Source organism: Hippocampus comes, unplaced genomic scaffold (assembly GCF_001891065.2).
Source record: "Hippocampus comes isolate QL1 unplaced genomic scaffold, H_comes_QL1_v1.1 scaffold7, whole genome shotgun sequence".
Classification (NCBI taxonomy): domain Eukaryota; kingdom Metazoa; phylum Chordata; class Actinopteri; order Syngnathiformes; family Syngnathidae; genus Hippocampus; species Hippocampus comes.
The window spans coordinates 7873178-7896745 of NW_017842060.1; the positions used below are offsets into that span (position 1 = coordinate 7873178).

Sequence of the window (23568 nt, forward strand, 5' to 3'; positions counted from 1 at the left end):
ACAAACATGTATCAAATAAATCTGCTCATCTGCAATTTATAATGGCGCATTGTAGTCACCTTCGTGCACGAAAGTTCGTTCAATCTCAGCTGTTCGTCAGTTATTAGTTAGTCAGTTATGTCAGTTATTTGCTGTTGTATCGCCGATTTTCAATATGCGAATGATCTGTTTATTTTCAAAGAATAGTTTGTTTTGTTATTGTTTGGTTGGTGTCTTATATGAAACTGCGACACTGCGCAATTTATTGGACAGACTTGTTGAAGATCACACAACGTAATTTGGGTGTTATGTCAGTTATTTGCTGTTGTATCGCCGATTTTCAAAATGCAAATGATCTGTTTACTTTATTTTCAAAGAATAGTTTGTTTTGTTATTGTTTGGTTGGTGTCTTATATGAAACTGCGACATTGCGCAATTTATTGGACAGACTTGTTTAAGATCACACAGCGTAATTTGGGTGGCATTTTATTTCGTATTTTTAAATCATCTTTTTATTTTGGACAATATCTGTAAATTTAGTTTCCTGCTCTTAATTGGGAATACATACTTGATGGTTTTAAATGCTCCTGAAATTAAGTGCTGCTTGACCAGCCTATATTGTGTATGTATGTGACGTCACTGAAGGCCGAAGGTTGAAATGCACGGCCCGCCACTGCTAACATACAATGGGGAAACAACATAAAAGGACGAAAGGAAATGAGCATTGGTATCGCTGTAATGGTAAACAACTGCTAGTTTACCACACACGCGACAGTAACACAAAACCAGCATATAAACGTATGAACGGGCATATTATCTTCAACTTGAGTTTACTGACAACTCTTACCTGTGTCACCCGACTGCCACCTTCAGGCTAATATGTGCACGCCAGAAGGGGCGGCATGCTCTTGCTTTTTGTATATGAAGTGTGGCACGTGCAGGCGTCTAATGTGTCAACATTTTTTTTTCTTTTTTTAAATGAGTGAATGCGGCAGATACCCGTGCGCTCTATAGACAGCAGTTTCCACGCCGTGCGAAGAACAACATGATATCAGTGGTGGGAAACACAACCCCCCCCCCCATGTATTTGTATCATTTTCAACACTGGAATGGAAACAGCAATGAGAGAGATAGTCTCCATCTCTCGGTTTAAAATACGGGCATTACTGCAAAAGGAGCACGTAGGCAGAAAATGTATTATTCAAGTGACAACGCCATGAACACAAATGTGAGAAAAGCTTCCTAATGGAAGATGATAGCGAAGTCTTGTTTGACACACATTCTAACAGCTTTTGTTCACAATGTAGGCGTATTGTGTGTGTGTGTGTGTGTGTGTGTGTGTGTGTGTGTGTGTGTGTGTGTGTCTCACTGTTTGGTCCTGTGTGATCTGTTCTTTCTCATCCTCCCCTGCAAATCCCACATTCCGTGATCGCAACCTAAATATGAGACCACACACACACACACACACACACACACACACACACACACACACACACACACACACACACACACACGCACACACATCTACAATTTAAAACAATCCAACGCTGTCAGTTTACCATTAAAAAAAAAAAAAAAAAAAAAAAAAAAAAAAAAAAATCACATCTTCAAATCATCTAAATGGCACTCCGGCTTGTAATAAGGCGAAAATCATCTCCATGGCGACCCTGGATCGCGCAGTTTAATCGACAACAATCGTGATTCCCAACCAGTTTACCGTAGCATCCAAGAGCGCCATGAGTGATTATCAGGGGCAATTCTGGAAATTATCCAATTTCACTTTATTTGTCTGCAAATGATTATTGAATAATTCTAAATACATCGCGGTTCATCTATCTATAGCAGAAATGTATAGTGACAGGCAGAGCAATGAAATGCTCTGACATGGCAGAAAGCTCTCCAGGAGCAAAATGCACCAGCGAAGAACAGCGCAGTGGTACGATTTTTATGGTCAGAAGGTGCGTCACCGCAGGTTCTTAACACAATATTGACACTGTGCACTATTGAAAAGAAGTGTGTAAGAGCAGATCGAAAAGTTTAATGACTTAAATTTTATTTCACACTCAGGCCTTTTGTGCTACTGCATTTTCATGTTGGTCATGATGGTAGTACTGGGAGAAGTACATTTTTAGTGGTACTTGCTGTAAAAAAAAACAAACAAAAAAAAACCCCAATAACCTGAGACTGAGAACCACTCATTTATGACACTGGTGCACCATCAAGAATGGTGCTCTTCATCACAACTGTGAATATTATGCAACGTTTTGTGTAAAGTAGCGCTTGGCTATACACTCAAATGGTCATACAATGTTTATTTTGTTACATGATGTATTTTTTACATGTAAATATAGAGTACACATTTGTCTTTTTTAGTTTCTGATAAATATAAGTTACATTTCAAAATAATTACCACCATATCCAAAGTGAATTTGTATTTTTGTTTGTAGTACGGTATCAATTTTTGTATAAATAACTTTGTAATCAGAGATGCAAAGAAACTGCAATCAAAGAATAATTGCTCAACTCATTTTTAACTTACTGTCACAATGTCAATATAAAATACAGATGTGTTTTGGTAAAAATTGTGTGTTTATTTCATTTCTTTTTTTCATCCTCTGTGTCGATTTTAAGTCATCTAGCTCATGCCAATTCACAATTGGACTCTTCTTGTTTGCTGTATTGTGTTTTTTTTCCCTTTTGAATGCAGCTAAGCTGTTAGGCTAACGATATTTTATAACACAGCAGAAAAGAGTGGCTCAAAGCATTTCCTCAAAATTTAAATGATGTAAAATACAGTACGATGAAAAAGTTGGGTTAGGGGTATTCACAGTACAGTCATGAATGAATATCTCGGGCACACAAATTACAGTCTTGACATTTTTTTTGTGTGTTGTTTCCAGCTAGAGGATACGCTTTCCCAAAAGAGGCATAATGTGTGGTCAATTACACGTTACAACAGTAGGTGGGGCCACCGAGCAAAAAATACTGTGACTGCCCTTTTTACTGTCCTAGAGACATACATGCCCAAATAATCATAGCTGATTTCGGCTATTGCCATGACACCCCTCTACAGGCATGCCTTTGTTAAAGCAGTGCGTTTCCATTCCCTTGAGGGCACATTCAAGGTGACTTTCCAGCAATAATCACTGTTTAATCCTGAGAGCGCTGTCTTCAAGACAGTGTCCTGTGCAGGCCGACCAAAGAAAAGTGTTCAGCACCAAAGCGGAAGCACTTGCCAAAGCATGCATAACACAACAGAACAACTTACAAAGTGAAAGAAGCAAGGGGGCGGCGGACATTGTGACATACGTTATGCATGAGGTGTTATTTTGACAAGCAGAGCATATTTTCTATAGTGTGGCTGAGCTCGTACCTGTGCTGTCCCACCTCCTGAGAGGACCACGGAGGGGAGTGTGGGCTTTGGGAATCCAGTGTGGATGGGGACAAAGGAGCTCCCTCCATCAGCCATTGATCTCTCAAAGACTTCCTCTGGAGGAACACAGAGATGAGGCATATACAATACTAGAAAAGCGGAATACATTAGCCTTAAAAAGTCCACAATTCTTGGGAAGAATGCACCTTAAAAGCTTTCCAACAGACTTTATCGGTAACGTCAGCATATCAGTGTGCTGTCAGTGAACGTGAGTAGACCTAATTTCAAAACGGCATTGAAGGATTTGCTCTGCATGGCTTTTAACCATTTCCTCTGCCTTGAATGACACTTTGAAATTGACGAGAGCGAGTGGGAAGAGAAGAAGCATTTCCACCATTGGAAACGATCTATAGTTGGGTATACACAAAGCGATTTGTAAACATGTGAGAGACCCGGCACGCTGAGGGAAAAAAAATATGTGTGCGCATACTGCTTTCATAGTCTGCGGTTACTCCAGAAGACCAACATAGCACACCTCACATGTAACGGGTGTCCGTCGTCGTACAAAAACTGATATTTAAGTGACCGAATGATACCAACAGGGCATCCAACAGTAATACCAGATGAAGAAATCGAAGAAGCTCGGCTAATTGTTCACTTGTCTGGGAACTAAAGTTATTATAATACTTTGTTCAATTATTGTTCAAGTGAGTGTGAACAGAGTCATAAAATTATTTCAAAATCTCAACGTTATTTATTACACATGACAATTTGACATTTCGGTAAAGATTCTAGCAAGTTGACGCACATGATTTGCTTTTGCGGGTCAAATGAAATGACCCGGTGGGCCGGATCTGGCCCCCGGGCCTTGAGTTTGAAATCTGTGCTTTAAATTGTCCCTAGGTGTGACTGTGAGCGCGATTGTTCGTTTGTCAGCAGGTGCCCTGCGATTGGCTGGCAACCAGTTCAAGGCGTGTACCCCCGCCTTTTGGGCCGAAGACAGCTGGGATGGGCTCTAGCACACCCGCGACCCTTGTGAGGATAAAGCGGATTCGAAAATGGACGGACATTCCTCTTCATTATTGTTTCCTCATGTGCTGTTCGGATCCTCTCCTGCTGAGCCCCTATCATCTTTTTCGTAAAGATCACTGCCTAACTTTGCATGCCCCCTGCTGAAAAGAAAAAAAGGACTTCTGTTCCAAGGCTGAATTGCTTTGGCACTTCCTGACTCCTTGGAAAATGATAAGCTACTCTTTCATAACACGCCTCCAAATGAGGACTCATCTCCCAAGACAAACATTGTGTTACGTTCATTGCAAATGACTTATTTCAGCCACTTTTTCCCCCCATTGAGCAAATGTTACTGGAGCACTTCAAACGAAATACATAATGTAACATTTAATGAAAGTGATTGCTGTGTAGTTTTTACACATAAAAGTGGTCTGCCGTCTCACTTTGTTCTTTATTCATGCCAGCAAACCACCGCCGTTTCTCCCTCGAACGACTAAAATGACATGGGTCCAATTCCTGGCTCCAAATAATGAAATCAAATAAAACCGCGTTCATTTTAAGTAAACTACAACAACCCCTGCCTGCAAAATGATAATAATAGCCTTGATTACGCGTGAATTTTTTTCAGTTGTCACAAGTGCAAAGTAAATAGAGGACTCTATAAAGAATTCATCCCCGATGATCTAGGTTGAACTGACTATGGTACTCGCTGAAACTCATTTTAACCAGAACTAAGACGCAATGTGCATCACTGTTTATTTTCCCCCTCGACTGCACATGGCGATTCATATGAGGACCTGCATGTGTTCAATAACTGTGAATAGCAGAGTTGCAACATTCATTTTAAGTGGCTTCTCTTTTCCAGCAAATATTTTGGGCCAATTCTGGTAATCCAATATCACTTTTTTGCCCTTAGGCAAGTACAGTTAATTAGCATCGCTTCTCTGTCTTTCTCCCCATCCTTGTTTTGTGATAATCATACGAGTCAAAAGTATCTTATTCGCTGATTAGTGACTATTGATATGTGCGGTGTTGACGCCGGACGCCAAGTGAACTTGCGGCTCCACATCGCGTTAGGCTACATTAGCTAGCCAGCTGAAGCTCGCGGGGAGCTGTGGCAGCGCAAGATAGAAATCACCGGGCATTCCCCGATCCAAACAGCGGAAAGCAACTCGGTTGGGTGACTGTGCAAATGTGAAGGCACAGGGTTTTATTTTAATTTTTGGTAACGATGCCGTGTTCATTTCATCGCATTCGTTTATGAAATGGGCGCTGGACATTGTCTTGGTGTCTTGATTGAAAATAGTTTTGTTTCTCATTTAACTTTCTAATTTCCTTTCTCACGATATTCTACTTTGAGATAAAATATCATAAAATAAAATCAATGTTTCTCCAAGCACATTGCACACCCCAGTGACACATGTTTTTCCACTTGCATCTGAAATCTCAAAAATCTCCGAAACAGCCGACATCCTCATGTTTCCAAAAAGTCTGCTTACTGTTATTGGCTACCTCCCTTTAACTATAACGGGCACAAAACATTCTCTGTCTTCTCCTGCCTCAGAGAACAAGCTCCTCTCTGTTACCTTGCCTGCCCCCTTCAGCGAGCTGCATGCAGACTAACCTCCAAACATTCCAGGAGTGGCGCTCACACCGATGTGCTTTTTTTTTTTTTTTTTTTTTTAACATGGCAATCAGCTGACATTAACAGTGACAGATTTAGCCCAAGGTAAAATACAACAACTTGTCGATAAATTGTGCTCTCTTGTGACTGCAGCACTGTTGTGAACACTAATGCTGCGAGCCGTCTCAAAGGTAGGAAGAATTAGCTCATTAAAAATTGAAGCATCCTTCAACTTCGTTTTATGGCTACACTAAAAAACGTCAACACGCTTGCGGATGGACATAAATCATGGTAACCGACGCCCTATGCCTGCATGCACAATAACACAATAACACACACACACACACACACACACACACACAAAAGTGCACAATTTGAGGAATGTATCAAAGGCAGCGTAACACGGTGGAGTAGGAAATGGGAACGGCAATGTGGAAATGATGTGAGAACAATGGAGGTGCTCTGTGACTTGCTCTGAGTGGACACCAAGCCATGAGAGCTGCGAGGTTGAGTGCGTGAAAAGGAAACAGACAGGGAAAGCTATCTGCTCCCAAATGAGCCCGAAGAAGTCTATTGTGAAAAGTATGAGAGAGACAGAGACAGCGAGCGAGCGAGAGAGAGAGAGAGAGAGAGAGAGAGAGAGAGAAAGAGAGGGGCGAGACATGAATTAAGATGTCTAAAAAGATTCTGCTAAAGGTGTCAGACCATGAGCTGCTGCAGTCTGAGTTTTTCATCCTCCATATCTCTCTTGGCTCGCTCCTGCTCCTCCCGCAGACGCCGCTTCTCCTGGAGACGGCACGTAGGCCAGAGAGCCACAAATTAAATTGAAGTGATAACTGAGCCGCCTGATTAATCGAACCCACCCCTCCCATTTTATTAAATTGATGAATCATGTCTTGAGGCACTTGAGACACAAAGGATGGCAAAACTTTGCTGCGACTAGCAGAGGTGCTGTTGATTCATTCCTATTTAATTTCATTTGCCTTGGACACTTTAGTTATTCAGCTAATAATAACTTAAATCATGTCATTTGGAGGGGGGCAGAGGGGGGGTCACCTTTGTAATGGTAGCTATTGTAATTAAGCATGTTAAATGTTACTTAAAATATTCTCTGTACTTAATAAAGGGTTGAGGATGGTTTCAATCTTGGTAACAAATTGATGACTTATTCGACTTCGGAACTTAACCAGCATCGCATATCAGATTGCATTGGACTTTGGCAGTCCCGCTGTGTTTCCATCAAGGCCGGTGTTGATCCAGATATCAACAACACAACAGCCCGTATTGCTCAGTGCAGCCTGGTATTGTTTTCCACTCCTTTTGAATGATGTATGAGCAACAAACAGCTCCTCTCTGTGGACTCACAGCGATGGCCTCCAGTCGCTGTTGGTACTTCTCCGCCTCATCCATCCTGGCACCTGTGACACAGACAAAGACAGGGTGAAAAGGTGACACACACACACACACACACACACACACACACACACACACACACACACACACACACACACACACACACAAGTTCGATCTCCCTTCACTGGCGTCTCAGGGCAAATCTGTTTTTTTATTCCAGAGTGGGAAATCTTTACTGGTCTCTGGGACTGTTAGTTAACACGGTGAGAAACCCATCCAAGAAAGCACCCGAAGGGGTCCGATAGTCCCCTACAGAGGTGGAGTGAGTGATACGAATATATGTGCATGGGCAAGGAAGCAGAAAATGCTCAAATAAGAATGATAGGAAGGAAAATCTACAAGTGGGGAGCATGAGATGGAACATCTACAGTATATAGTGTAGAATGTAAACAATACATGCAACAAAGGAAGGGGGGAAAAAACCCTGTTATATGCTCTCGATGACTGGAGGTGGCAGCTTACAGTGTAAGACTCCTTCGGGACCACGATCTCGCATCTCAACAGGGTTACGGATGAGGAAATAGCAGGCAGAGATAAACAAGCACAGCCAATTGGCAGCTTTGATGAAGAGATATTGAGGAGCTCCCAGAAGACACACACGATCGCGGATAATTAGATGGAATACAGGAGGAGAGCGCTGACATCGTCAAAAAGTTCGAGAGAGTGGGAACGTCGGGATGGTCGGAGAGAGAAGATCAAGGGAAAGAGGTGTTTTTTTTTTTTTTTACTCAAGTCTGCTTCTCTTAAGATCCTCATCATTAAGAGGTAAATTGCGGTCAATCAGCTCCCAGCTTTACTGCGGGTTCACGAGTTCAAAAAGCTCTCAAAAGAGCCGGGTTATGACTTCACGACTGTAGATATAAGCCTTTTGTTAGTGGGTCACACGGGTAAAAATATCAGACCGCAGGGGAACATCATAGCACATGTCTAGCGCAGGGTCACGGGAGGTAAAGTAAAAATATTAATGTCAGTGGGAATAAACACTGATAAAAAAAAAATTAAAAAAAGAAAAAGGTATTTGCCTTTCCAAAAATAAAAAGGAAATCAAGGTCAGCGGGGCTCTGGATATGCTCTTCCTTAACTTGCCAAAACAATACTTCAGGGTATCTTCTGGTTTCAGGAAGCCCAGAAGGAGGACTTGTGAAGACCTTTTAAGAACACTTTCATTTTAAGACTTCTCCTTCATTAAATGTTACCCAGTGGAGTGGCTAATATGGCCTTAATATTATCTAAGAATATTTTAAGAACTGTTGTGATTATGTTTTTGTGAGAAGTGCAGGTCGCAGCCTTGATTAACCTAGACTACCTACAGCTACTTTGTTTTATACGTGACAAAATAACGTTGACTAACTTTTTCGACAAATAGCCGTTGTGGCATTGCGAATCTTTGTGAACACTGTGATATTAAGGACGTACGAGGCCATACATTTATGCAAGACCACATTGTCCCTTGGGAACATCACATGGGCACTGTAATTTATGTGACCACTGAAAATTTGTCTTTGTGTGTGTGTGTGTGTGTGTGTGTGTGTGTGTGTGTGTGTGTGTAGAAGCTTGTCCCTGTGGATGTTCCCACTGTTGACCGTTATCGGATCTCGCTGAGCCCTTGCAAAAAAAATAAAATAAAATAAAATAAAAAATCGCCAGTGTTTAGCCTCAACCCTTTGTCAAATATTCAATGAGGACCATTAAATAGCTCCCGAGCGTAAACCAGGAGTGTTCCTCTTTCAGGAGTTGTTGCAGGTTTGTTGTATCTATAACATCTCTTGCATAAAATAAACCGATAACGAAAGGCACTGATGCATCAAAACAAGCAAACTTTTGCTTTCCGAGGCAATCGTGCTTTTTCATCTCACTGATAAGCTGTGTCTTGCCCAGACTACTCTGCTATTTTTTTTTCGGCATGCAGGCAACACACAAAGTCATACCGGCACTTGTAGTAGAAACAAAAAGGATCATTTTCATTTAAAGGTTCATCCTATGCTCTTTACACACGAATGATTTATGAAAAACAAACAAACAAAAAAAAAACAGGCTGTAGTCCAAGGACAGAATAAATTCTGAAACTTAAAGCTAATCAAAAATTATTTGCGAACAGCAGCTAGTGATGTTAAAGAGAGCAATATCTTGCATCTTAAATGTCTGCAATATTTTACAGACATACATGAAATCTTAAAAAAAAAAAAAAATATGCGTTTAGGGTGATACAAAAACGAAAAAAAAAAGTATCTGTGATACGCCACTGTGATGTTGTCATCAGGGCTTCGTTGCACACATTCCTCTTGCCCTGGATCCAAAACTGTATATTTGCCTTCAGCGTATTTGTGCTTGCTTATTTAAGAGAGTATATTTGCATAGTGAGTGGGTGTGTGAGGGGGGTCGGGGGAGGTCGGCATGAATTCTACATCCCAGACGTGGTGACATTGGCTCAATTGGCTCAGTGGGAACAGATGGAAGAACAGCTGGGTGTCAAGAACGCAAAACTTTTCAGATTTGAGTTAATACCAGTGTTCCGCTTGGGGCTCTAAGATAAACACACATTTGACATTGGAATCTAAATATTTGTTCTTTCCATCAAAATACTGGCCACAAGTTACAAGAAAAGCCCTTTGCATGTTCAAATGAAGCAGTTGCGTTTCATTCTCCGATGGCCATAAGAGCATGCAGCAGCAGAGCAAAGCCCACATGTCAGCGTTTACATAAGTCCAGGTGTCTCGTGCTGCTGGAAGAATGTTGAATGTTGTTGCGAAAGGAGTGTGAAGCCTAAACGCATGACATCAGCTTACTGTCGAGGAAAGGGCCCGGCCGGGCTTGAGGAATGGATGTCATGAATGATTGAAAGAGAGCAATGCACTCAAAAGCATGGATGGAGCCGCATAGCTTTCTGGTGAGGTGAGGGCACAGGGGCTTTGACGTGACTGGGAGGTGCGGAGCATGAAAAACTGCTGCCCAGGCCGTTTTCTCGTCCAGGCTTTACTGAGCCGGGATACGGGTTGACAAAGCCTGGCTGATGCCAATCCAACTTTTGCCAAACAGCGAACGACAAAGAGGTGGTCCGGTGAAGACATGATTCGACGAATCAGAGCCAGCGCCTTCAAATTGAGGATCAAATTCGGGTAATCTGCTTCGAGGTCAGACTGGATTGCCGCAACAGTAAAGTTGCTTCAGGTCTGGTGAGAAATGGCGCCGGGGGAGCCATTAGAAAGGGCATTCAATGACATTTTCTTTTGTGAGGATGGAATAATCCGGTTGATTGGCTGCTCCGCATCCTTTACTCGTGCGCTCATGAACTCTGTGCCATATTGGACAAGAATACAAAAGGTGGAGATAATCACGTAAGGAATGAAAGATGAGGTTTATTGAGAGAAAGCAAGCATTGCCAGCATGGTTTGACATCATAGCAGAGAAGTCAAAATTAACCGAGCAACCAACACCTAATTGATTGTACAATTAACTACTTTAATAATCGAGTAAGCGTTTACAGCCCTTACATTCCTCGTGTGAATGTTTTTTTTTTTTCCTCGCATACTTCTCCCAGACAGTTGCAAAAATGAACCGTTCGGCAATCTTGCACAGACACACTCCTGCGTGCACCCGGTCATTATATCTGTTGGTCTGCAAATCAGGCTCATTGTGTGATCATAAAATGATGAAGGACAATAAGATTAGCTTTTTGTGTCTTTTTTTTTTTTTTTTTGCTCAACTTGGATTGACTTTTTATAATCGTGCGTTCTTGCCGATTCAATTGGGATTCTTTCAATGTGCAAAAATTAACCGCTGCTTGGAGAGACTAGTTTCCCAGAATCATTATCAGTATTGCTTTTTGTTGGTCCATCCTTACGCATCTCAGCTTTTATTAATATTACACGAGTATGAATGGACTGGGGAAAGTGTGAGGTTTAAAAAAAATAGGAGCAATTTCCATGTGCTTTACAGTCAAGCAGTTTGAAAACATTGAAGAAAAGATTCTCAAAAAAACAAACAAACAAAAAAAAAAATCTGCAAAATTATTTATCAACAAATGACCAAAACACCAGTTGGGGGGAGTTTCATCTGATAATTTAGAGCGTCTTAAATGATTAAATCAAAGAGATTGAAATAATAATGATCCGTCATCATTTCACCCTTCATTGTAACTTTAAACAGCAATAACCAATTATGTCTGCGCAAAAAGGGTGCTGGAGGCTCGAGCCACGAATGCCTTTTGTACACCAAATGGCAAAATATCACACTGCAGTCAAGGCGAAACACAACTTGGGGAATATAATGAAAACAAATGGGTTCATAAAAAAATGAAAAGATCATCGAAAGTCCTGCCAAACAGTTGTACATGAAGAAATGGGGTCTTCCAAGGCCACTGTAAATCATACACATCCTTTCACCCTTGTGCTTGGGAAGAGGAAGTCCACAAACACTGTCCTGCAGCCGCTTGGCGACAGAGTGCAATCGCAGTGACCCTGATCCATGAACCTGCACATCCTCTGCCTTCGTCATTGTCCGTTGCTGAGGAAAAGCCAGACTCAGACGGGGCGAACGACAACACATATTCCTTGAGCGAGGCATGGGGGTAATCAAAGAGGATCGTATGTTACAGCAGGAGAATGAGAACTGTGGTTAAGTGCTTCTTGCGTCAGCTTTTGATTATCAGCTCAGCAGAAATTGCCCGATTAGAAATCCTGCTAATCGAGGCAGCTCTAAATCGGACACACTGGCTGAGAATGGATTTCAACGTGTGCATTGGCACTGCACTGAAAAAAAATGTCAAGAATTTTATTTTGTCAAGTGGTTGCACACGATACAACCATCTGGGTTTAGATCCATTTTCTAAGTACACATATAGTCGACTTAAAAAAAAAAAAAAAGGCCCTACATCCAGATGCTTTTATTTCGTGCAACCACGTGACGAAATAAATTCAACACACCGTTTTTTTAGTGTGGATATTTTTGGGAGGAAGTATGCGCTATGACTACTTTTCGGGAGCCTAGACCATATGCTGTATTAGATGGAATCTTAAAAGGGAATTAAGTGTAGAATTGGAATATATAAAATATTCATTTGCATTTTTTTGACCCATAAGAACCAGTCAGCCAGAGCCGGTCACACATAAGTATCTCATCTCAGTTGATAATTATTGATTTTTGTTTTTTTTTACATTTATTTCATTATTCGTTTTTTTTTGTTGTTGTTTTTTTTTTAATAAGGACCCAGATGACCCCCCGTAACACATTTGGTGGTATGGTAGAACATTTGGTTGCGAAATGAAAGATGATTGACACAGTACTGGATTCTTGAGATCGCTGTGTCTCCATGTTGCCCTCTAAATACCTCCCAGTCTGGCCACGCTTCTGATCACGAGCCATGTCAAAATGTCCATCTGCCACCCACGTTGAAAACATGAAGCGTGGAAGGATTTTGCTGAGCAGAATCAATTTCACAGCCTCTGAGCTGAGGTTTCGATTTGAAGTGACAGCGTGGTGATGCTTTTGTACAAAAGCTTGCCAGCCAACATATTAATCTTGGTACGTACTTCGTCATGAGGGAGAAAAAAAAAAATTACCCCCCCCCAAAAAAAAAACAATTCACATTTCAAATAAGAGTCCATTGATTTGAAATTAGACGTGTTGCAATACATTAATGGGATTAAATGGGACATGGCCATTTGCTAACCAGTCAAACATTGATTATTTTGTCCTCATGTTTGTAAACAAGTCAATACGGATTGATTGATGTTGCATACTCTTAGGGCACTTCTGCAAGACACAAGCGAGATGATTACAGTGAAATTGCCAAAGTTAATTTGCTCACAACTTTGTAGATCAAACTGCTGTCATACATGACGTCACACGATTAATTCTGCGTGTGTGTCCAATTTTTTTTCTCTTGGCGGATCGTTTTTTTCAATTCAATGATATAATTTGAGGAGCAACTTTCTAACTTTATTGAGCATTTTTTTCCAGGTTTTTTTTCATTTTTTTTATGTTTTACTATTTACCAGTGATTAATTTTATTATTATTTTTTTAAGCGTACCTCTGTGTGACAACTAACGTAAAAACAGATGCTTGAGATGCCAATACAATTTAGGGCTATTTTTCACATTTTATTATTAACAACACGTTTGTCTTATGTGACACTTAAACTTACATCAACACTACCTATACACAGAAAAAAAGTTTCATGATGGTGGCATTTTGACCTTGGAACATATTTCTACTGCTATTTCTCACGAGAAAAAAAACAACAAAAAAAAAAAAAAAAGACCAAATCTGGGATTGACAGGTAACTTGGAAAGGATTATGCCCTAAGCTTTACATTTGGTGTTTTAATATGCGGCGGTTTGTCTCAAGGCAGGCCAAATATGGACGGAAATCTTTGGGTTTGTGAGAAATGTAAGCAGTGTTGCCTGCTTACTGAACTAAAAAGAGCTTACTTGAAAACAGCGCTTTCAAAAGTTTCGGAATACATGAATTCTGACTTTATGGCTTTATCTCCTAAAACTTGGTGTGCAGGCTCAAATGATTCGCGAGTGAACAGCGGCTTTTAAATGCAAGGAGGAACTTTGTGTGTGTGTGTGTGCGTGTGTCTCGGTTGTTCCGCTATGCCAATGAATGTGGATTACAAGCGCGCAGTATTTTCACGGGCACGCAGACAGCGTGGCTGAGGGAAAATCTGTCTGGAAATGCTGAGTGAAGGTCATTATGATGATTCACCTCCCATCCACGATTGTTACCAACTATTCATGACATTCTTCTTCCGTTGTGAAGTATTTAATCTAACCAACTAAAAAACAAAAACAACAACAAAAGTACAGCACATCTATTGTTTCTGTGCGATAAGGTCATATGAATAGAAAGAAGGGGAGTAGGATAAATTGTATTCGCAACACAACCACAATAGATGGGAAAGAAGAAAATTGAAAGGCCAAACAAGAACACTTTTAGGCATATCGCTGAGATGTAACACCCCCCACCAAAAAAGCCACAGGTTAGTCAGAAATGAATGGGAGAGCTGTAAGTGGAAGTGATGCATTCAGGGGGGTCTGAGACTTGTCGTCAACTGTTCTGACAAGTCCTGACAAGGTAGCTCAGGAAGTGACACAAACGTGTTGTCACCTATCACCACAAAAGAAGCATCATTGATGCAGCTCACAAAAAGACGACATCTCATGTGTACTGGTCTGTGCATGTGCACACAACACAACCTTGACAGAGAGATATGTGATCAACGACAGGAACACAATATCCCTTCAAAAGAGCAAAAAAAAAAAAAGCAGCTTTGAATTGAATACCAGCCACAAAGATCTGTACAATGGTATGGACGTTTGAACTAGAGATATACTTATCATGTCTTATTCTTTTAGCGATCAATCAGCTGATTGATCATTGGGGAATTCCGTCGAATGTGCGGAGGTAACGGAATGATTGTTGAATAATTGCGTTTTAACGCACGAGAAGCAAATTGGAGTGCTGTTAATTAAATCCATCTCAATTAGTTTTCTGATTGAAGGAAACAAAAAGTGACACAGTCGAGCAATTTTAATGGACTCCCAAGAATTTCAACAATGGAAATGTGAATGACGGCATCAAGAACTGCAATCTGGGCTTTGCTGAAGATGAGAAACAATGATCCATCCGCTGATGGATTTCTTTTCAAATCACATGCGACGATATGGTTTTTAATTTGAAGCCTGCTGCACACTGAGCGACGTGACGGAAACTGAATGAACCGTTACACCGTTGCACAGGGTTCCGCCAGTATCTTCGATGATTGGTCGCGGTCGGTCGGCCATTGTTCGATAGCACTTAGCGCAAGGGTCCCCAACCACCGGGGCCGCGGACCGGTCATTTGGTGCCAGGCCGCACAGAAAGAATAAATAACTTAATTCATTCCGTTTTATTCATTTCAGATGTTTTGTTTTGAAAAATTACAGGATTCTCTGTTATATCAGTCTACAGTATGTCACTCTTAACGCAGGTGAATGCGTGCTTCTCGGTCATGTGATAGGCTACCGCATAAAAAAAAATAAAAACAAACGTCTTTGAAAAGTTTTTGGGGAAAAGGCCCAGTCAGGAGACAGAAGAGGAGACTACGACTTTCAAGAAAGAGAAGGCTACATTTAATAGACAGTATCAGGAGTCCTATTTCAAATCCGGCTTTATCTCAACGGGCGATTCACACACACCAAGCCTACTCTGCATAATAAGCGGCGATGGTGAGTCGCATTTTTCATACACTTTTTATTTGCGGCGTATCTTATTTTGAAGGCACGTTTAAACGTTACCATAGCGACCAGAGAATGTGTTGGCCAGATAGGACGTTCCTCGTGTCATGATTCGTGTTTATTATTAGGTTTCGAAAATACCACACTTTTCATGCAGGTCATATCATATTATATTGTTGTTTCTATTCGGCCTGAAAGGCCGGTCCCTGAAAATATTGTCTGACATGAAACCGGTCCATGGCGCAAAAAAGGTTGGGGGACTTCTGACTTTGCGGATGCACAGGTGCGGTTAGTCAATGACCGCAAACAGCCTCTGCAAGTATCCACACTCTCGCCTTATTATTATATGTAATCTGCTTGTTCCTTGACAATCGTGCCATGTTTTTGTGGTTCAATAAAAATAATACTCTTTTGTTTGCTTTAACTGTTTGTTTCAGCAGGTTAAGGCAATTGAGGACAATTTCTCATTTACGGTATAACAGTCCATCTCAGCCACTTTCGACCACATCATTCGCTGTGTGGTGGGCCTCTTCTTAAAATAAGATGACCAAAGTTCACTGCTATTTTTTTTTAACCAAAGATTTGTGTGAGTCCGACTCTGATTTTATTTTGTGCATTATATATATATTTTTTTCAGTGTACAAATTCTTATCTTCGTTTACAGTGATACAAGATTTTCTTTCCCAGCTGCGCTTTGTGGATGAATCATTCATCATCACTGAAGAAGTTCAATAATTCCAATTGTAGACTTACCATGAATGAGTTTTCTGATGCTTCATGAACAAGGTGTATAATGCGTGCCATGATTCTCGCAGATAATCGTTCTCCCTGCAGTGTTTGACTTACGTTTGCTTGCTTTGTGTGTGCAGGATTAGTGTGTTTGTGTGTCAAACAGGTTTGGAGAGGAATGCGGTGCTAGTGTCATGTGCCCTTGGCTTATTTTCACTATAGTCATTACATCAAAAGCCCGTAGGCCCGAAAGCGCCCGAGGTCACAAAACACTACATAGGCAAGGTTTAAAGGCGACATTTTTTTTCCCCCCAGACGATTTAAAACCATTCTCTGGTATCACGTCTATCCCAAGCTTTCGTCAAAATACTCCAACGCACACGAATGACTGACATTTCAGATTTCTTGCCTGTTTTATGTTCTTGGATCTGTCTGACGGTGCACGTCAGCCCTTAGCCTTCCCCACATGCTGCGAGTTGCAGAAAAAAAACAATTGTGAATTTACTGTTGAACAAATTTAAGGTGTACATAGATACAAGCAAGCAATGCACTCTATTTGACTCATTTTTCAACGTGCAATTCATGGTCAATCAATTCCACACAATCAAGTTTGGCTCATGATTACAGCTGGAGGATGTCTGGAGGGCTGCAATAAGGTCGTCCACTCGAATTCATTTCGACTTTTATTCCGTAGTCAGGTCACCTTGCTACTTAGCCAGTCAAATATTTAACTTTCTTCCTTTCCAATTATCAGCAAGGACAAACAAAAGCGACATTACAGCTCCCCATTGAAGAGATTGAAGACTCAGAGGGTTGCTTTGAATACCACAGTGAAGGACCAATACCTATCAAAATGATGTGCTGTAGCATGAAAAGGGAAGTCAACCCCCAAATTTCCTACTTAATATGCTCTATGCGCATTCACTACTAAAGTCACTGTCGTTTCCAGTCGACAGCAAGTGGCAAAACGCCCCCGAGATGGATGGCCAAAAACATAAAATGAATCAGAAAGCCGTGTTTAGACTCGTGGGGCTGCGTAGAACATACTGTTAGGAAAATTTGAGGGTTGACATCCCTTTTAAGCAAACGCTCATGAGAAAAAAAAACAAACTAGATGGCAAAACTTAGGGCAAAATAACATCCCAGGCATTATGCCGAATAGAGCCCGAACAGAGAGAAAGAAGATTAGCTGTAAAAAAAATCCATCACCGGCCCAGCCCCTCATCCCGTCATTGGGCCTGGACTGCAAGTTCAGAAAACCAACATTAATTAAGAGATTAAAAGCAGGCCTGTGTCAACAGTCGAAAGATGGCACTGCATTGATAGGACCACGCGGCATGAAATTCTGCTTGGGAGCGCATAAGCACAATCTATCGTTGGAGCAATAGCCATGGAGACAGCAAAAAAACTAAACCTGATCACCACTATCTCCCACAAGTCATCTGAAAACATTGTGGTGTGGAGTGTGTGTGTGTACTTGGTGTAAATGCTCGGGGTGGAACTGTTAAAGGCCCAGCAGCAAATCCCGGTAGTTGGGTAATCAGGCTGAAAAATATGCCACTTGGTTGTACGACATATCTACAGGAGCCGAGCTCAATCGTATTGATCATGACAGGTATATGAAAGCAGTATACCACCATTGTCATATTTTAGCTGGCTGTAGTGTTTTCTTACAAACATAAAAAATAAACAAGCCTTGTTCTTAAATTAACTGACAACTTCAGTAGGACTTTGATTTGGATCACTGCGGCAAAGACATCTAAGCCAAAGCCAAAAGTGAAGCAAAGACTACAGGAAGTGATGACGTACACCTCTTAAAACAAAGACAAAGGAAGAGTATTGTCTGATCACAGTTAACTGATGTAGTTGTCATGGTTCATGCTAACCAGTTAGCAGTCTCCCGAGTTTTCAACATAAATAGGTTGCTACTTCAAGAAGAAAAGCCTGATACGGTGGACTACTCACTTTCTAAATGATCCCAAAGAGAAAATATATCGATATGGAATATTGGCGCAGCCGTAATTGTGAGTGTGTGTAAAATGGAAACGATGGCATCGATTCCACTGCAAATATGAACACACTACAAAATTGGCTCTGTGCTCCATTCCAGCTGTGAGGAAGCATGTCCACTTCACACGCATGCACAATTTTGCTCCATTTATAAAATTGAATCCACACTTCAAAAAACATTTGTGGTACATGGCAATCCAGCTACGGCTCAGTTAGCACTGTCATCTGTAAACATTGAGGGCATCGACCCCGTGTCTTAGTAACACTGTTTTCAGGTGAATCAACTTTGTCTGAGACACACCTCCCGTGCAGCCATGGAGTTTGCAAACCCTACGGTATGTAAACTGATGAGCATAACTGTCATAACCACGGGCATGAGCTAAGTTTTTTTTGTGGAACCTTTAAACTCAGTTATAGCAGCGCTAACGGGCTAAATGAATCCTGAACTTGTGACTACAACCTAAAGAGAACAGGAGTCCATTGGCCAATCATCGGTGCATTCTGCCAGTAGTCTGCTAGCGGGAATTTCCAGGATCCCAAACATTGCATGTATTTGGACCACGAAAGGAAAATTGCAATGATGACAATAGAACGGGAAAATAAATGTCTGTCCTGGTTGCTCAATGTCATACGGCCAAAGTGACTGTAAATTGACATTAGAAATGACATAAGTAGGCTGCGCTGCATTGACGCACCTCCGAAGCACAAGCAAGAATCTTTCTCTTTGCGTATTTATCGCCATGTTGTCATCTGCTTACAAAGCTATGGGTGAGTTGAGTGCACAATTCAGTGTTTTGGAGTTTTTGGTGAACGGCAGTTAACTTTACGCGATTTACATGAATATGGCACGAAGAATGTCGAAAAGTGAGATGCATAAAATTGACAGGATTGTTACATTACATATGATGTAATTGTTTCTTTGTATGGTGAGTAAAAATGATAAAATGTTACTTCAAGAGGACTGATTCAATTGCCATTTATTTCCATACAATATTTTTTCTTCATTAAGATCTTCCTGGAACGTACAAGTTAAACACGTATTTTCCAAATTTTATTTGATAAATTAGCATTTGACTCTCAGGACTTGCAATTGCTATTCTTAAGATGACTATTCAATCACAAATGTTTTCTGCTTGATTTTCAGTTTATATCGGAGATCGTAAAAGGCAACATTGCTAGAGCTGCTAGTGGGGAAAATCACGAGAAAGTCCAAATACGACATTAACTGCGGATGGAACGGAGGTAGAGACGTGCCAGGAGTGATGCCACAGTGAGGAATTTCCCTCGTCCTGAAAAATGCATCCATCAACCAGGTTGACAGGCTAGTGCAAAGATGCGAATTTCATCTCTCCTGGCAACCTCTTCATGTTTCTGTTTGCGAGATGCCGCTTTTCAGATTCAAAACACTACACAGTAAGTATCTCCGCTTTCACGATAGTAGTTTTAAAACAGCCAACAGATGATCAACTGAATGACGTCCTTTTTCCACAAATTCACCTTTGCTTTGCCATGGGGGCTTACATTTGTGATGGATAAAATCAATGTGCGATAGACATCCCATAAAGAGTTTGAATAAAAATTGCACGTTGAGGCTGGGCTTTCCCAAACTGTTTTAGCTCAAGACACAAACTGGCAAAAAAAAAAAAAAAAAAAGCTTAAGATGTTGCTTCTGTTGTGCACGCCCTTGGCTTGCGCTGGGTACACGCGTGACTTCTCTCATCTCGAAACGACACGATTGATTTATGACCTTGCTACATGCAACCAGTGGGGAACAAGCTTGCTTGTCACATAGTGTACACTCGTTTAACTTCTATTTCAAGTTATGTCACGTGGATGTGTCGCGGTTGCTAACCTGTGTGTCGCACCGGCAGCGCTCTCAACACTTTGGCAATGCCGTTTAAGTGAGGAGGCTTCTTTATATCACGGCCAGGCGGATTTATTTTGGAGCATCTTTCGACTTGATTCTCCAGTCCAAATAAGCTATGTAGACAAAGGCACTGCTCTGTCTCTGATTCTCTGCCTGCAGGAGAGCTGTGCACAGCGGAGGAGACGTGTCGAACTGCATCGTTACTTCAAAAAAAAATGGACATTGTGAAAAATAAAACTAAGCTACTATTTGTTGGATTTGGCAAGATATCTGCTCATTTGGATTTTTGTAGCTTTGTGACCTTAAAATATTCAGAAAATTCCTTTTTCACCCGGATCAGCTGAAAATCACATGATTGACCCTGATTTCCGATCATGTGAACGGATCGGGACATCCCTACAGACATTTGGAACAATGAAAATATGGCATGCTAAAAAAAAAAAACAGCAGCCAGTACATCATAAGTATGACAAAATCAGCTTGTACTCACATCATTGGCTTAAATAACATACATTTCCTGTTTCGGTGGAGGATGACTATTGATTTGGAAGAAGTGAGACAACATTTGTCAATTCGCCTTGTTAAAAAAAAAAAAAAAAGACAAAATATTCTGCAATACCAAATGAGGACTGACTCCAGCTCTAGTTTAATTCCTGCTATCGAACAAGAGGTTTAATCAATAAGACACAATGGATCATCTGCAAATATCCTCTGCACATCAGCATGAATATAAAACAACCTGACGGCGCTCCCTCAGCCTAGAGCCAAGGAGGTATCAATAAAGTGTTTCACTTTGCAAACAAAGACTCGTTAGTTTCTAGTATAAATCTTGTGCCTTTCTACGTGTTTCTGTCCAAACAAGAGTAAAAAAAAAAACAAGCAGTAACTTGTGGACAGCAAGCAGTGCAAAGTTCCTCCCGATGCCTCGTGATAAATTTAGGCATCACAAATCATTTACAGCACCTCAGCCATGGTCGTTTCCTTTCAGTAAAACCTTGAGCAGTCTGTACCAGCAGCTGTATTTCAATTTATGTTTTTTCGTTAGCACGTGAATTGCCTCAGTGGGTGGTTTACTGGGCTGAAAATCATCAAAAGATTGTGTTCTTTGGCTATGGTGACATTCTTTCACAAACAGTGTCTTATGTAGGGATTCTTTACATTCCACACCTCCCTGAAACCTCAGGCCAAAAGGGGCCACTTAATGTAAGATGCTTATTTGATTTTAGTTGAAATCTTAAATCTAAATTCAAAGTCATTCACACTGTTAGGTAGTTTAAACATGTGGGGAGCAAGGTTTTTTTTTTTTCATGTCATCGCCAATTACTGGTCTAGCTTGGATATGACAACATAGGCATGGGCATAATAATAGATGATTCAATTAATTAACTGTCAAACAAGTCCTTTGATTGTATTTTATTGTGTCTTGAAGCAATTGGTGCAAGATGGAGACTCGATAATGTACTGTGTCGCAAAAGTGTGCCTCGTTAGGAAGACTTCAAAAAGAAAGTCTTTCCTGTGAGTCAAATTATGCCAGCAGTAAGCGGCACCCCCTTCGGAAAAGGCCTCAAGACCCTTCCGTCTCCAGCGTGACAGAAGAAGGAACTTTTGAGGAGCTCCTACTGGGATCTTCGTTTGTAAATCAGCATGCAAAGCAGTGTTTTGTTTTTGGTTGGGTTTTTTTTTTGTTTGATGGATTGCTCAAATCATGCTCCTTACAAACAAACCTCCACACCAAAAATAGCTGTGGTTACAAGGGTGTTGCCATTAAATAGGCTTGAGTGAGTCATAAGAGGCTGAAAACAATGTGTGGTTAATATAAAAGAATATCTTGAGATCTTGCATGCAAGTGTGTGTGTGACTTTGGTGTGCGTATTAAGATGGAGTTACAATGCGTGGTTGTGATACAATCGTGATATATATATATATATATATATATATATTATTTATTTATTTATTTATTTGCTCTCAAGTGAAATCAGCCCTCTTCCAAATGTAGCTAATAATCACCTATGTAACATCTCTGGAAATGCCAGTGCATCCAATTGGTAAGGCGTACACACCTACATTTGCAGAAACAATACAAATGAAAATATTATTTTAGAAAAAACAGCTGTCAATGTTCACTACAACAAAAGCATCGACAACTTAATATGGTCTAAATATGCTTCATTAGAGGCATGTCTGTAAATCATAAAAGGAACATACTGTTCAAAATGTATTCATCTCTCCTGGCTGCCGTCAGCAATCATTTAGCTTATTTAAAAGAACACATGACTCAAAATTCATTTTTGGCCATTCAATTAGGCAGTTTGTTTGAACCAAAGTATGTCACTAGACATGCCAAAAACAGTCAAATTGAAGAGATGGGGGCGGGGGGGGGGGGTTCAACGCTGTACTGTATCTTCACAATTGAGTATTATCGTTCACATAATTTTAACATCTTTTCAGCAAACACAAACTATGCGTTTAGAAACACGTCTGAATTCACTTCATTGGGTTAAATATTTTTGCAAACTGTAATAATATGATGATCGATGCTGCCCGCAAAGAAAACGGGTCTGACGCCCCCCTGCACTACATCGCCAGTGACAACAAAGGTACGTACAGTACATGCAAACAGACAAAATGGTTAGAGGCAACTGACAGAGCAAGAAAACATGAAAGCATGAAAGTCAGCCCGGCTTTTTAAACTACTGCATCATAAACCATAGCCTGCAGACCTGGACTTAACTACTCGTAAAAGTGTTCAAAAGCAAACTTAAAGAGTTCCTGATGGTCCCAGACAAAACTAACAGGCTACTGTGTGTAAAAAAAAAATCATCATGTCAGTGCCACTTATAGATGATTAAGATGAGGTTCAACGCGTGAGAAAATAAAAGTCACATTGTAATCCTCGTTTAACTGCTCAGGTCAGACAAGTTAACAGCTGTTAAACTTGTCCAATTCTAAACTGGGCTGGCTTCCAGCGGCATGGACCACTTTCAAAAGCTGTCAACGTAGCACGGGGGAGAAACATTTGCAAGTTTAATCAATGCTGAACAGTTTCAAGACCGGGGACTCACCTGCGGCTCGCTTGCTTGTTTCAGTCCAACTCAGTTTGGAGTTTAAAATAAAACCAAGAAATACGCGGAAATAACCAAATGAATGGTCGCTATAGTAGTGCGAGCTTTACTGGAAAAAAAGAAAAAAAAGAAAAGCACGTTTCCTGAACACCTGAGCCAGCCAGCAAATTACTCTTACAACATTTCGCGCTTGACTACCAACTTAAAGATGGTGAACGAAACCGGAGGAAAAGTTACGTCACTACATCGGTAAAAACGACAAAAAAAAAAAAAAAAACCC

The 23568-nt window shown here is 40.8% G+C and overlaps 1 protein-coding gene across 2 annotated transcripts in view; it reads right to left on the reverse strand.

Moving 5' to 3' along the window:
* The window catches only part of palm3 (paralemmin 3), a 28933-nt gene that overhangs the window by 5079 nt on the left and 286 nt on the right, over positions 1-23568 (reverse strand). The window contains exons 1-5 of one of the 2 annotated variants that reach the window (XM_019862359.1): positions 23289-23562; positions 7353-7405; positions 6693-6773; positions 3353-3468; positions 1349-1415 (exon numbers count right to left, since the gene is read on the reverse strand). In XM_019862359.1, the coding sequence (XP_019717918.1) occupies positions 1349-1415; positions 3353-3468; positions 6693-6773; positions 7353-7397 (309 nt within the window). In that variant the 5' untranslated portion in view covers positions 7398-7405; positions 23289-23562. Of the gene's footprint in view, positions 1-1348; positions 1416-3352; positions 3469-6692; positions 6774-7352; positions 7406-23288; positions 23563-23568 lie in introns of those variants that run through there. The other variant, XM_019862360.1, reaches the window with a different exon arrangement.